Source organism: Poecilia reticulata, linkage group LG16, assembly GCF_000633615.1.
Source record: "Poecilia reticulata strain Guanapo linkage group LG16, Guppy_female_1.0+MT, whole genome shotgun sequence".
Classification (NCBI taxonomy): Eukaryota; Metazoa; Chordata; class Actinopteri; order Cyprinodontiformes; family Poeciliidae; genus Poecilia; species Poecilia reticulata.
In genome coordinates, this window is record NC_024346.1 from 2,710,290 (window position 1) to 2,724,843 (window position 14,554).

Sequence of the window (14,554 nt, forward strand, 5' to 3'; positions counted from 1 at the left end):
CTGTGTGGAGATGTTAGCTGGTCTATCGTTAATTTCACATTGTTCACAGAAAAGATTATGAAGCAGCAGACGAACATTATTCTTTAAGCTTTATTTACACATTGTTAACTAGAACCGAACTGAAATATGTTACAAACTTAATGATCAAAATTATGTCACAACAAAGTAAGCATGTTAGCGTTAGCATACTATCTTAATAAATACAAGCAAGAAATGAATTTATTAAAGACTTTGGAGCTGTATTTGTAGAGTCAGATATATCTCTAAAATGATAAAGCTATGAGTGTTATGTCAGTGTTTTTTAAGGTTCAATGTCTTCCAAACCACAATCAGCTAGAATGAAAAGATGCAATGGCAAAAACTAAATCTTTGATGAACTCACGTGAGCATAGCACAAATGGGCCAGTTAATAAAATCTATTTCGGTTGATCTTCTGTTTTTAAATCCAGAACCCCCGTTTTCTAATTTACTGCAGTTTGAGCCACATAAAAGTAATTGCATATTCACTTGCATGTGAAAAGTCACAGTTTATCTGTGAAGAGCAGAAGCCATCAGTAGGAGCAGCTCAGACGTAATGAGCGACAGCCCTGGAAAACGACGAGGACTGAGAGTAATGAGGTTCCGTCGGTCGTCTGTGGCAGAGAAAGAAAAGAGGAAAAACATCAACGGTGTGAGCTCCATGCTGCCTCATTTCCAAAGTGACTCATTTCTCAATCAGCATCTGTGGGCGGGTGGGTGGAGGGAAGAAAAGAGGAGAAAACACTTCCTGACTTTGACTGGCTTTGAACAAACCCACTCTGGATGCTCTAATTGGTTTAGCGGAGCTTGAAAGTGAGCTGACAAGCTTCTTTGTGGACACTTCAGGGTGTTATGCGGATAATTCCTTGCTAATAACTCAATTTTTATTTGCAAGGAGAGACCCATTTCAACTTTCTTTTCTGATGAACTTCAGAGCAAAGACGTTTCTGTTTTGCTTGTTTCTCTGTTATTCATTTCTGGTGCTCTTTGATCGTCTCTGACGGAGTAAAATGCTGCACAAACCAAAAAGTTGGTCTGGATTAAATCCAACTTAATCGGCTTTTGTAGACACAACAGTTTATGTTCTGAAAAATAATAATATTCAGGAAAATTAGGGATAATGAATTGCTCTTTTTTTCGTTGTTTTCTCTTACAGACGTCAACGACAATGTTCCTTTCTTCCTGTCATCCACCTACGAGGCCACGGTTCCTGAAGGAGCACAGATTGGCACATCGGTCGCTCAGGTCTCAGCGACAGACCTCGACTCGGGCCTGCATGGGATGGTAAGAAGCATTTACTCTGATCCCTGGGCTGAATTTTTACATCCTCTTCTCTTACTTTGTTGACCTGTTCTCTGCGTCTTCTCTTCAGATCCACTACACGATCCTGAAGGATGAGAGTGGAGACTCTCAGTACTTCAGCATCGACTCCCGCAGCGGCGTCGTAGTAACTCGTGCTTCTTTTGACCGTGAGCAGAAAGCTTCTTACCTGATCGAAGTGCAGTCGCAGGATGGCTCCGAGTCGGCCCGACCGGGCCAGCAGGGCCAGCCCAACACAGGTACTCCCCCAGAGTCATCATCTCATTCACTTACTGCATACACATAATAAAGATACAGAGAATTTGGCATCAACGTGAAAACTATGATGCTATTAATGTCTTAAAAGTGCCACTCAGAGGTTTTTTCACACTCTTCGTGGGTTTTTATTGTCTTATTTGAACTATACTTTTAGGGTACATTTTCTTTTCTAAAAGAAAATCAAGAATTGAATGTAGACATTTGATGCAGCAGCATCTTGAAGGTCCTAAATTCAGTGATGATTTAAGAGGCTCTGTGTTGTTCCTTCACGCAGACACCGCCTACGTCAGAATCTTTGTCACCGATGTCAACGACAACGCGCCGGCATTTGCCCAGCCGGTGTACGAGGTCAGTGTGGAGGAAGACAAGGAGGTGGGCTACGTCCTCATCACTGTCACAGCCAACGACGAGGATGAAGGTTAGTCTGAATCTGGCTTTGTTTTTGGATCGATCTCTGCTCAGTTGTGGCAAAGTGACACAAATTATGTTTTTATTCCCATTGTTTGTTTTGTTCTTTTATATAAATCTTTTTTTCTACCACTGGAGTTTTATTCCCTTCATGTGTCACCTTAATCTCATCTGCTCTTCTTTTATCTTTTCATTTTGTTGTTCTCTTCCTACTTTTGTTTCTTATTTATTCCATTGTTTTGTTCTATTACCAGACTTTTTAACAACACATTTCTGCCCTTTCAGGTTTTTTTTAAAGGTGTTACTTTTTACTTTCAGACCGTCTCAGAATGAAAGTTGTAGAAATGTTTGCTTCCTGTTACCATCATGACCGATAGAAATGATTGCTAGGCCCACTGATCCGGTCATCTTGTCCTGCAGGAGTAACACAGAACCACTTTGGTCTGGTTTTATTACGCCTCTTTCTCTTCTTTCCCATTAAGGTCCTAAACTGATTCAGTGCAGAAAATAAACTCCTCTCTAGCTGGAGGACAGTCAACGCTCTTGGCTGAGTTAAAAAAGACGTAAACACAGACACACAGCTGTGAAAGCAAACTGACATGTCCTTATACAGCATAAGTTGTGATTGTAATAAGACATTACTTGCATGTATGCTATGTTTCTGAATATATACAGTCTGAATAAAGTGTTGCTTTACGAGGCAGCACTAAAACACAAACATCTTAATGTAATAACTCTATTTCTACTGTATTCCAACTCAGTTTACGTAGTGAATTATTTAGCCAAATGTGTTGCCAGAAATGACACAAATGCAGCTGATGAACTGGGAGGAGAAAGGTTGAAGTGTGTGTGGTTTTAGTGTCTGACTATAAATATTGCATGTTGAGTCTGGGACTGTTGTTGTGTACAGCTGGCCTCCTTCTGGTCAGTAACAGGAAGATGCATGAGGCGTTTTTGGTGGAGTTGCAATTTTTTGTGCTATGTTTATGTGCATAAAACGGACCTAAAAGTGCTAACTTTATCTTAGTGCCTTAAATTAGCTGAAAAAATCAGGTTCCCGTTTCTTGTGGTCTTGCCACTCTTTCCTCCTCCTCTCCTCGCTTCCTTTCCTTGTTTTCTTCTCCATACCTCCTCCGCGCATTTCCTCCCTCTTCTTCTCTCGCTGTCGCAGCTCGTTAGCGAGCGCTGCTGCTCCCTTGAGGTCGACAGTTTTGATGTTTGTCTCTTTGTTTATGTTTGTCCCTCATTCCTCTTCCTCCTCCGCTCTAAACCAATAAGCAGCAGGAGGAAAAAGGACAAAAACATCAGAAAACAAAAGCGTATCCTCTCTTTCTCCATACTTTTGTTTTTTACGGCTGTTTGGTGTTGGTTCCAACCTCTGAGACTTTCTTTACTAAGGCTGTCAGTGGAGTAAAGCTGGTGAGCGTCTCATAACTTATTTTCTTCTTTAATATTTCATATTTATGGTTTTCTTATTGACTGCTAGCCACATACACATAATCCTGTTCTGTAGTCTTCAGATTTTCATCTCATCAGTCGTCACAAATATTTGTAGTTTTTAACTAAGTTATTAGATTTAAAAGGTAAAATTGGGTTTGGCATGATTAACACTACTTAATAGTTAGAATTTTGTTGATTTGGTCCAAGGGAGTGAATACTTTTAATTGGCACTGTGCATCTTTTCAGGACTATAAACAGACCACAGCTGTGGCTAAAATACCTTCTTTTTTATTGTCACAGTCCATGTAGTTATGTCTACTTCAGCTTTTATTGTAAAGTATACTTTAAAAATGTTTGAATGATGAACAAAGCCAAAACAAAATATAAAATCATTGTAATAAAATAAGTTAAATGACAGTAATTTACGATCAAAATGCGATAATGCTGCAAGATTAATTTGCAAAATTAGTAAAACAAATATTATATGAAATGATTAGTAGGATTAAAGCACTGTAACAAACTAAGAATTAAAAACATACGGGCAGGTCCATAAACATACATTAAAAATGAAGAGTTTACAAACTACATCTAATGAGGCTTCAGCACAAACAATGGGAACGGAGCTGCATTTGTTTATCTTTGCTTTTTAGTTTTTGTTTTTGCTCCTTATTACTCTGAGTGAGACAGAGAACAGGCATAAGGGGAGGAGCGCAGCGGAGTACACATGCTGTGTTGGTTAAATATGTATATACTGCAGGATTTCATTTTAGTTTTATGGAGAGAAAGCATCAATAGCATTTGGTTGCACTTTTCTAGGACAAAAACCAATAAACCTTAGTGAAACATGTAGTATAAAACACATCATTCAGCTACAGGTAATAAAAAAACTGACATTAACATTCAGTCCACTCATGTAAAATGAAATTATAATTTTTTTATCAATATTTTATAATTATTTAACCTCAGGTATCCCACCAGTTGAATAGATGTTAATCCAGATCTGACTTTGTCATTTTTTATTTTCTCCTTTCATGAATATAGTCAATTACATAAGTTAAAACTATATTTAAAAAATGAGGCCAGTGTTCATGACATCCAGTCTAAAACTGTCAGATGTGATTGTATTGTTATGATTTTTGGTTATATTTAGAGGGGCAGCTTTATAGAAGTCCATAAATTGCATAATTGATAGTAATTATTTATTCAACATTTATAATTTGGAGCAGATCACTGACCTTTCAGGTTTGACTTACAATCAGGCCAGTGAATTTGTTTAATTTACTGCCAAAATGATGAAAAACACACATTATTTCTTATAGAGAAGTGATAGAGATTCGAAAACAAGTTAAATCCCAAACAGATACTTCTGTCTGACACTCCCATTGCTGACTCAGCGAGGATCAGATTTAAGGTTTGAGTTAATCCCAGTAGTCTCACCATCCAGCCACCAGTTAGGAAGGTTTAAGGGGACGTTTGAGCTAAGACGTCTGTTTCTGCTGATGTTGGTCTCTGTGCTCCCGAGTGGTCCAGAGCCGCAGGCCGTTTAATTCCTACATGCAGTCACTGGTGTGACAAAAACACAGACGATACCGGATCAGGGATCGTGAGAGAATCAGATGGAGTTTAATGTTTTTGCTTCATTTTAGTCCCAGGCTCATGGTGCAGCTGAGGTTTTCAGAAATAAATCGCAAATAGATAAGAAAAGCAAACAATGTTTAATAAAAGATTAGCTTAGCGTCAACCATTTGTCACTAAAATTAAAAGCTGGAGTCTCAACTTATTGGCTTTGTCAGAAATAAAGTTATACAGTAATAGGAATTTCCACATTGTTTTAGTCTTTTTTAGAATAATCATTTCTTAACTGAAAAATAAATGCATCTAAGAGCTACTGTATTCATTTTTTTATGCATCCTTTACAAAAATATTAACTACTCTGTGTTTATTAAGCAATCATTCTACATGTTGAATGTTTTGATGGGAAAATATTCTTTCTTTATCTTGGGGGGTCAGTGCTGGTCAACAAAGACTCTCAAAACGATGCATTTATTGTTTATTGGTTGTGTTGAAGTTTTCTACATGCTTCGTTTGTTTGTTTGTTTGTTTGTTTGTGTGCTTGACATTTGTTCAATTAAGTTTCTTGGAAAAAATGGAGAATGTGTGGAGAGGAAGCGGAACTACAAACAGTCTTCAGCCACTTCAAAATAAGAGCATTCAAAATAAGAGTCTAAATATTAGAACAATTCTTAACAGCTGATTATCAAAACCTGACCCAGATGTTGAACTTTATTCAAGTAGATATTCAAAACAGCTGGAAAAAGACATTTAGGGGGAGCTAAACGTTTTCAAAGTGCTAATGAAAAACTAGCTCAGGTCGTCCTACCTCTCCATTAAATTTCTGTGTGGGATGTAATACTTGGGCTGTACCTTAAAATCCCTCTAAAATACAAGGGCATTTGTGACTTAAAATGTTCAATGAAGCAGATAGTTTCACAGAGTGCAGTTGGTGTGTCTCAAACTACAGGAAGAAATTTGTTATCTTGTTCCTTTTGTGATTAAATTCAAGGTTGCCTGACCAGTGAGCCAGTTTGTTTCTTGGCTTGAGGCGTTTCCCATACACACGTGCTGATTCTGATGTAAATGCTGGATGCATGTTTTCCTGAAGGTCACACAGGATGAAGAATCAAACTCCTGAAAGAGTTAAAGCCGCACACTGAGACTTGATGAGCTATAAAATGTACTGAAGGTTTTATCCTCCAGCTGTACTGTCACCTTGGCTTCTTCAGTGTGTGTGTGTGTGTGTGTTGTACATTATGAGCACAGTTTGTTGTTAAAGCTGACAGGTGTTGAAGGACCAGTGACCTTTCAGCCCTGGTATAAACTAGGTACAACAAACACGTTTACAGCGGAAATACACACACTGACACTTTAGATCAAACTCCTGCATTCATTTCAGCTTGATTCAGTGTTTGTTGGAATTAGCAGAGGTGAGGTGAAGGGGATGCGAGGGGTGGGTGTAGATTACCCCTCTTCACCTCCCCACTCCCCATAAAGCTGATTAGATGCAGCAGCTTTCGTCGCCCGTCGTGTTTTCTGGCTTCATTTGGTCCTCCTAGTGGAAAATGTGCCGAACTAAGAGTGTCGGGTAATGAGATCAAGAGGCTTTTTATCAGTTCTGCTGAGTTCAGTGTTTCAGTTAAGTGTCGCCTCGGGGTTTAGTAAACACGAACAAGCATCTACCGCAGCAGAGAGGTGGAGTGATAATAAGGGATGTGTGATTGGAAGTAACTGGTCGTGTCATGCTGACCAGAAGTCATGTCACTGCAAACATCTGCCTCACAAAAATCACTGTTTTTAGTTCTAGTACAAAGCAGTTGAAAGAAATAAAACTGTAATAGATGAGAAGAAGATCCGCCACCCAATATGACTTCATTACAGCATCTACTTCTGCTTCAAATTCATCTAACACATCTTTTCAGTCAGTTTATAAATGTTGCTTTCACATTGCTCTCCAGTGTCTGTATTTCACACACCGTGCAAAATAAGTAATTTAAAGGAATGTGAGTTGTGAGTTGTTAAAATTTTCACTAGTTCCCCACCCGGACCATAATGGGTTCAGCATTTCTTTTCAGAAAAGAAAATTCAAAACTTAAGAATGAGTAAGGTAATATTTCTGCAGTACATTTCTGTACACTTTTAAAAACTTCAACAACTTGTACGCACATCGTTAAAAAGTCTTAAATTAGTCAACCTTAATTTAAGGCCTTAAAATGTCTTAATTTCTTATTTTAAAAAATCTAAGTGGGCCTTAAATATGTTAATCACAGGTCTTAAAATTTTTCATTGCAGGACTATTGAAATCTTATATGTAGCTTTTCTGTCAGGCAGTAGTTCAAGTGCACACAGGCATCTTCATTGCGTTCTGTGATTTGAGGCGGACGGTAGCTAGCTAGCTGCTAATATACCCTTGCTAGGTAATTAGCCTTTTTTGCGTCTATCATCGGTAAGTGCAAATGTATCATCAGTTGGCTGGACGACGTTCGTTTTTACCACTGGTTGCCAGCCCATACAAGCCCCTATATTAATAGTTTTTTTCTGTTTTAAAATTCATTCAAGCTGGCATTAAAAAGTCTTAATTTTGACTGAAGCCTGCAGACAGCCTGGTGAATAATTTCTGCCATTTGAGGTAACTTGCAGTTCAGAATTTTCTTACACAGTTTTAAAGTGGAGAGTTTAGTTTGTCAGAGTGTTGACCTGCAGTCGGTGCTCAGGGACGAATTTCCCCTCCGGTCCACCTCATGAGAAGCAGAGATCTGACCTTAATCTCAATTTTGGGTCCTCTGCTAGGCTGTGAATTAAATCAACCCTGTCCCCTAGTGTGCATGTGTGTGTGCGCACATGCGCTGTTGTGTACGTGTGAGGAGGGCAACACCATATGGCCAGGCTGATCATTAGGGAGGCTGCCGGAGGCGAAAAACCGCTGTAGCTACTCCCCTTACACACATTTACATGCACTCCCATTTACACACGCACACCGAGCCGCTCGCTCAAATGTCACCACAGATCGCGCTTCGAGGCCGAAACGGACCGGTGCACTTAAACTTTTCCTCACAGACACAGAAGCACACGATGTCGTAATGAAGCTCTTCCATGTCTCCACAGATGGTGTTTGTCTCCTAAAGTCTCCTTGGTGCCGGTAAACAGAGAGCAAGCTGGACCCAGACAGACCTGCCTCTGGGCTATGAACATGCTTCTGTGTGTGTGCGCGCATGTGTGCGTGTGTTTACCTCATCCATGTGTGTGTTGGCATTTTTTCACTCCATCAGGAGAGAAGACGAGAGGCCAATAGAGGGAATGAAAGAAGGGATGGGGAGGAGAATAAATGGGAAAAGAGGGGAAAATATGAGAAAGCTGAAAATGGAAAAGAGATAAAAGGAAAAACAAGATGTCAGGGGAGACACGGAGAGCGAAAGGATGGGGAAAAGAGGAGGAAAAGCTGAAGAAGACAGAAGATGAGCTAAGGAGGATAGAAGAAATGGTAATATAAGAAATGTAAATGTTGAGTGGACAGAAAATAGTTAAGGAAAAGAAGGAAATATGCATGAATAAAGAGAGTAAAAGACCTAGAGGGAAGGCTTGGAAGATAACAAGGAAGTCAAGGTAACAAGACAAGAAACCAAGGACAAAAGGGAAGGATGGGAGGGAGTAATGCCTGAATAAGGAGGAAGAGGGGGATTTATTCATCACTCAATAATGCATTCATCTTTAAAAATAGCAATATTTAAAGAAAAGAATCACATCACTTTAATTTTTTTCAGATGAATGGGTCTTTGTGGGTGAACTAGTGTTGCATCCATCTCAACCTTTTTATTTATAACGTTAAACTGATGACTGATATCAGTTTTGTATCATTAACCAACTTCAGTTTTGGAGCAGATTTTCATTCAAATATATAGTTTGAAATGAGACATTTAGGACATTTTACTCACATTCAGAGACATTTATTCTGTTTGGAGAACCAGGATTGATGTGGTCCACTCACTACAGATAGTTGACATTTTTATTTTTAAGGGTAAAATTATTACAGACATAAAGTTTTTTTATATTTTCTATAAATTTTTAAAAGCAGGACCTTACAGTTTGCTTGAAAAGATCTGTGTTATTGTGTTTACTGAATGAATACTTTCCTGGAATGTATGGTCATTAACATTTTCTAAAACCTGTTTTGGTTTCCTGGGATTTTGTTCAGGCTTGTTCCTTCCATGAAACTTGTTTCACAAAAGCACTGAAACTTATAACACCTCAACTGAAACTAAGCATTTTCTAAGAAAAGAAACTAAGAAAAAAAAAAAACTAAAACAGCAAACAAATTGTTAAAACTGAGAAGTATAGTAGAATGGAAAATCTGAAGTCAAAACTACATAAAAATCAAATATTAAAACCTTCGTCTCAGTTTAGGAAAGAGACTTTAAATGGTAACATAATAGGTAGTCAAAGCTTGTATTTGGTAAAAATGCTTGTATTTTGCGATTAGGTTAAGGGTTTAATATCAAATTCATGTGAAAATAATTTCAGCCAAGGTAACGTTCTCTGAAGTACTGCATCACAACTCGATGAGCGGGTCTGATGCAGACAAGATGTGAAGGCGTGAGCATCTAATGAGCCCCACTGTGAGGAAGATGCTTGTTTTCTTCTGAGATGTGATACCTGCTGCTGCTGCTGTCCACATGGGTCATCAGTGTGTGTGTGTGTGTGTGTGTGCGTGCGTGTGTGTGTGTGTGTGTGTGTGTGCGTGTGTGTGTGTGTGTGTGTGTGTGTGTCTGTTTCCTCTGCCAATCAAAGATAATCTTCTTTTGCCAGCAATTCCTACAATGCTATTCAAAAAGTAACGTTTCAGAATAAGAGCTCTATGCAACTCAGGTTGTGTTAAAGCAGTGATGTCCAAAGGGTGGCCGGGGGGCCATTTCCGGTCCTCAGTCCACAATTCAAGAATGTAGGGAAATTGTGATTTATTTGTACAGACTAAATAAAAATCTTAAAATCTTCCTGATTTTAAGAAACATTTATTTATTTTGATACAAGACAATATTTTTCTTCAGTTAAGAAGAAAAATATTTTCAAATATAAAGTTTTAAAATATTACAAAAAAGTTTTAAAATATTTACTTAGCAACTGTGCAAGTTTATAGTGTGTTTATATTTTGGATCGACAATGACTTAGAGATTATTTTACTACTGTGCTTCATTACAATGTTATATGTTTAATACATTGGTTCTTAACCTGGGTTCGACCGAACCCCAGGGGTTCGGTGAGTCGGTCTCAGGGGTTCGGCGGAGCCTCTGCCGCGGAGGTAAAGACACACTTGTGTAAAGTCGTGATGACACGCCGCTTTGCCATCACTTGCTGCAGAGGATCACGTTACATTGCTTAGCCAATCAGTGCTGCGGAGGAGCCCTGATTGAAGGAGCTCCACTCAGCATGGATTTGAACTTCTGTCTTTAATTACCTCAGCAAATTCTGTAGTCTAATTCTGCTCCTTTGTCGCATCTTTTCGGGGTTGCTACTGCCTCTAGTGGTGTGGGGGTGGTAACACAGCTAATATAATTACATTACTAAATCAGAATACCGCATATGCATGAATGCGCATATGCAACTGGGGGGTTCGGTACCTCAAAAAAGGTTAAGAACCGCTGGTTTAGTATATTATTGAATACATAAAAATAACAAAAGTCTGTGATTCATGACTGTCATCAATTTGACATTTTTGGCCTTAATGGCAAAAAGTTAAAGGTTGTGTTAAAGGTTAAAGTTTCTTTTTCTTTTTCTGATCATGTCAAAATAATATATTATTAACTGCCTCTCTTTCATCAACTGACCTTTGAATACACAGATAATAATAAACAGAAACTGAAACGGCTCAAACTGACCTGGACTCTGTTCCTTCCATCCAGGCGCCAACGCTAAGCTGCGCTACCAGATCACTTCAGGAAACGCCATGGGGACCTTCGACGTGGAGCCAGAGGTGGGCACCATCTTTGTAGCTCAGCCGCTCGACTACGAGATGGAGCAGCGCTACGAGCTGCGGCTGGTCGCTTCTGACGGGAAGTGGGAGAACGAGACCCTGGTGGTGGTTCAGGTGGTCAACCGCAACGACGAGGCGCCGGTGTTCAGTCAGACGGAGTATCACGCCTCTGTGATGGAGGAGCTCACACAGCTTCCTGTGTTCATCCTGGAGGTCAGAGAATGTGAAGGCTTATTTGTTTTGGGCGTATCACATGGACAATACTGAGTTTTATTCCAGTTATTCCGATTTTATGAAAAATGCTGCATTTGCATTTCCCCTCCAGAAGCAATTATGGTTAAAATGGAAGAAAATAACATAATGCTTGCAATAAATAACACACATTAAAATAAAAGCTACATATTGTTTGAGAGAGAAATTAGAAATCGAGTTTACCAGACTATTGGGTGTGAAAACAACCTAAGACCCTAATTTACTAGATCAGAAAACAACATATGCAACATATAATACACTTTTGTGAGTAATCTACTCTGACCTTGTTAAGTGTACAAGCAAGTGAGGAAATGAATGAATGTTTTGATGGTGTTTAACATGTTTTTATTGTCATGCTAAATCATTTAGCCATAACTGGAGATCTGATGTTCACTCATTCCTAATCAAATTATTTGAAATGTAAACCTGATAAAGTATCACCTTCGACCAGACATACATAATGTACATTATTGTTCAGATGTTAATGTTTATATGAACAATATGTGAAAATGTATCAGGTTTTATGGAGGAAAATCTAATAGCATTAGCTATGCTAAAAATTAGCCTGGAGCAACACCTCAGCAGAGATTCATTCCACTAACACATTACACATGTATGACGGCATTTAACACAAAAACTGGTAAGAGAGACTCCAAGGTGAAATATTAGGCCAAAAAAAGTCTAACAGGAAGTAACCATCGTCCTCAAAGTTGCCTCTAAAATGTTCCTGTTGACCTCCTTCTCTTGTTGATCTCATCCACCTTTCGTCACACCTTTCTCCGGTAATTCACAATAATTTGCATGTGCTGCCAAGCTAAATAAGATTAAAAAGGTGGAAGCTGGGAGGGGAGAGAAATAATCTCCGTCAGAGGCGCATGTGTCACCCAGTCCTCAACCTGGGCCTGCTTCCCCTCGCCTGCTGGAATTGATTTGATGTGCTTTTGGTTCCTCTCTGACGCTTTCAATAGTCTTTCTGCCGCACGACGGACGGGTCCTCCCTCATCGCGCCGCACTCTCAGCCCTGTGCACTAATGCAATTCAGTAGATAGCGAACGGAAAAGAAAATCCAATTTGAAATGAATATTTTTTGACTTCACCTGCCTCCTCTGTGGTGCCACCGCTGCTCATCTTCAATATTGTGTACCTGCGTCACGTTGTCAGAGGATGCGGAGAGGCGACATGGGGGAGGAGGCTGCGGGGAGGAGGACTTCAAAGGGTTCAGTAAACAAACTCTGGTGACAAAAGAGGAGAAGAAAGGGTAAAAGTGTACATTTTTCTTGCCTTTGTCTGTGTCTATTAACTTTTAATTGCATTGTGTGTCTCGGTGACAGATGTGAAGGCTCGACTCATTGCTGCTGCTCTCGTCCCCTCGCTCAGAGAGATAGCAGGAAGGCAGGTTAATTAAGCAAACAGGACAAAGCAGCAGAGAAATGTTTATTCCTGTGTTGTGAAGTCCCAGCGCGCGGGGCCAGCTGCTGCAATCACTTCCCCGCTGCATGTCCTAGTTGCTGGGCTTGACATTTCTACATGCTGGAAAAGCAATTTACCTGTTTTGATAGGAAATACGTGATGAGGAAAGAACGGAACAAGATGAAATATTTGCTTATTAAGGAAGGTATTATTGAATTGTGATGAATGTACTGCTGTTGTACAAATTGTCAGCATAAATAAAAGGTGTGGCTTTTGCTACAGTTTTGATATGGAAAGCAATTAATTTTCAAGAGAAACAAACGTTGGTGTTTTGCAATTATTCAATACCCATTTGAAAGGCTATACATCATAAAAGCAATCACTCAAAGAGCAAAATGCTTATTAGAGGTTTATTTTTAGACATAGCTGAGGTCATCCAGTTATGGTGGACGTCTCATTTCTTAAAGCCAACTGCGATCAAGTAAGGAATGTTCCCATCAGTCCGGTTTAGTCCGCTTTAATCAAACTCTGGTTCGTTTGGCTAGAAAGTTTGGTAATTTGGGGAGAAGTGAATGAGCATCAAACTCTGACGCGACTCAAAAAAGCAAACTCTGGTCCGCCGAAAAATCTAGCTATCGGTTCAGTTGAAGTGAACTGTGGTACGGTTTGAATGCATATGTGAACACAAAGTGGACCGGAGACCGCTCCAAAAGCAGAACGTGTACTACGGCACAGGGCATTCTGGGTAAATACAACCAAAAGAAAAGAAGAAGAAGTGGGAGGAATGATTTCTTTGCTGCTTTTTCACCTTTTCCCTCTTGTTTTTGTGTAGGTGTCAGCAACAGATCCCGATCAGGAAGCGGACCAGACTGCCCTCCGCTACTCCCTCCATGGCCAGGGTGCAGGAGGCGAGTTCACTATCGACGAACACACCGGAAGGATCTATGCCCAGCGCCGCCTGGACCGAGAGGAGCGCCCCGCCTGGAGATTCCTTGTCCTCGCCACAGACGAGGGCGGAATGGGGCTTACAGGATTCGCTGATGTGCTGCTAGAAGTCCGAGACATTAACGATAACTCCCCATTCTTTCCGTGCCCAACCCTAGAGGTAGACGGATGCTTCATTGGCCAAGTGCCTGAAAACTCCCCCGCCGACACCTCCATCATGGAGATGCGTGCCATGGACCTTGACGACCCAAACGAAGGCAGGAATGCCATGCTTACCTACAGCATCATCAAGAACATTCGCAATGAGATCAACCTCAACTTGTTCTCCATAAATGCCACTACCGGGACTATCTACACAGTTCTCCGCTCACTGGACCGGGAGACAGAAGACAAGTATCTGGTGGTGGTGGAGGCCCGGGATGGCGGTGGTTTGTCTGGGACGGGAACAGCCACTATTATGGTTTCAGACGTAAATGACCACCCACCCATTTTTACTCAGAGGGCTTACACCACTCAGGTGAGTCAAACTCTTCAAAGACATCTGATCTGTCATTGTCTTCTAATATTTACATTACAAGGTTTGTGCAGGTCCTTAAAAACGTCGAAATTAATTTCAAGCATTTTCAAGAGTTTTGAATAAAAGGTAATCTAACGTTTGATTAAAATCCTAAATTTGGAAAGCTTTATTTACAGTTGAAACCAGATATTTAAATAAATATCTTTATTTAAATATCTGAAGTCAAATCAGACTAAACGTTTCTTGTTTTAAGTCAGATACTATTACTTAAAAAATATTTATATTTGCTAAATGCCAGAAAACGTTTTAGAGATTTTTTGTGACTTTCTTTGTGTATTGTGTTTAAGCAGGATGGTTTGACCTAAACACAATTTGTTTGGATTGGTTCAGTGTAATGAATACTTAGTATTCCTAATGACTCAATGACTTATTGACCTGTATAATTGAAATTAAGGTTGGCTTATATT

General features: G+C 39.8%; 1 protein-coding gene across 2 annotated transcripts in view; it reads left to right on the forward strand.

Moving 5' to 3' along the window:
- Nucleotides 1-14,554, forward strand: part of LOC103477590 (neural-cadherin) — a 136,531-nt gene that overhangs the window by 92,113 nt on the left and 29,864 nt on the right. The window contains exons 14-18 of one of the 2 annotated variants that reach the window (XM_008430788.2): nucleotides 1,175-1,302; nucleotides 1,391-1,577; nucleotides 1,871-2,014; nucleotides 10,893-11,176; nucleotides 13,458-14,087. In XM_008430788.2, the coding sequence (XP_008429010.1) occupies nucleotides 1,175-1,302; nucleotides 1,391-1,577; nucleotides 1,871-2,014; nucleotides 10,893-11,176; nucleotides 13,458-14,087 (1,373 nt within the window). The remainder of the gene's footprint in view (nucleotides 1-1,174; nucleotides 1,303-1,390; nucleotides 1,578-1,870; nucleotides 2,015-10,892; nucleotides 11,177-13,457; nucleotides 14,088-14,554) is intronic. The other variant, XM_008430789.2, reaches the window with a different exon arrangement.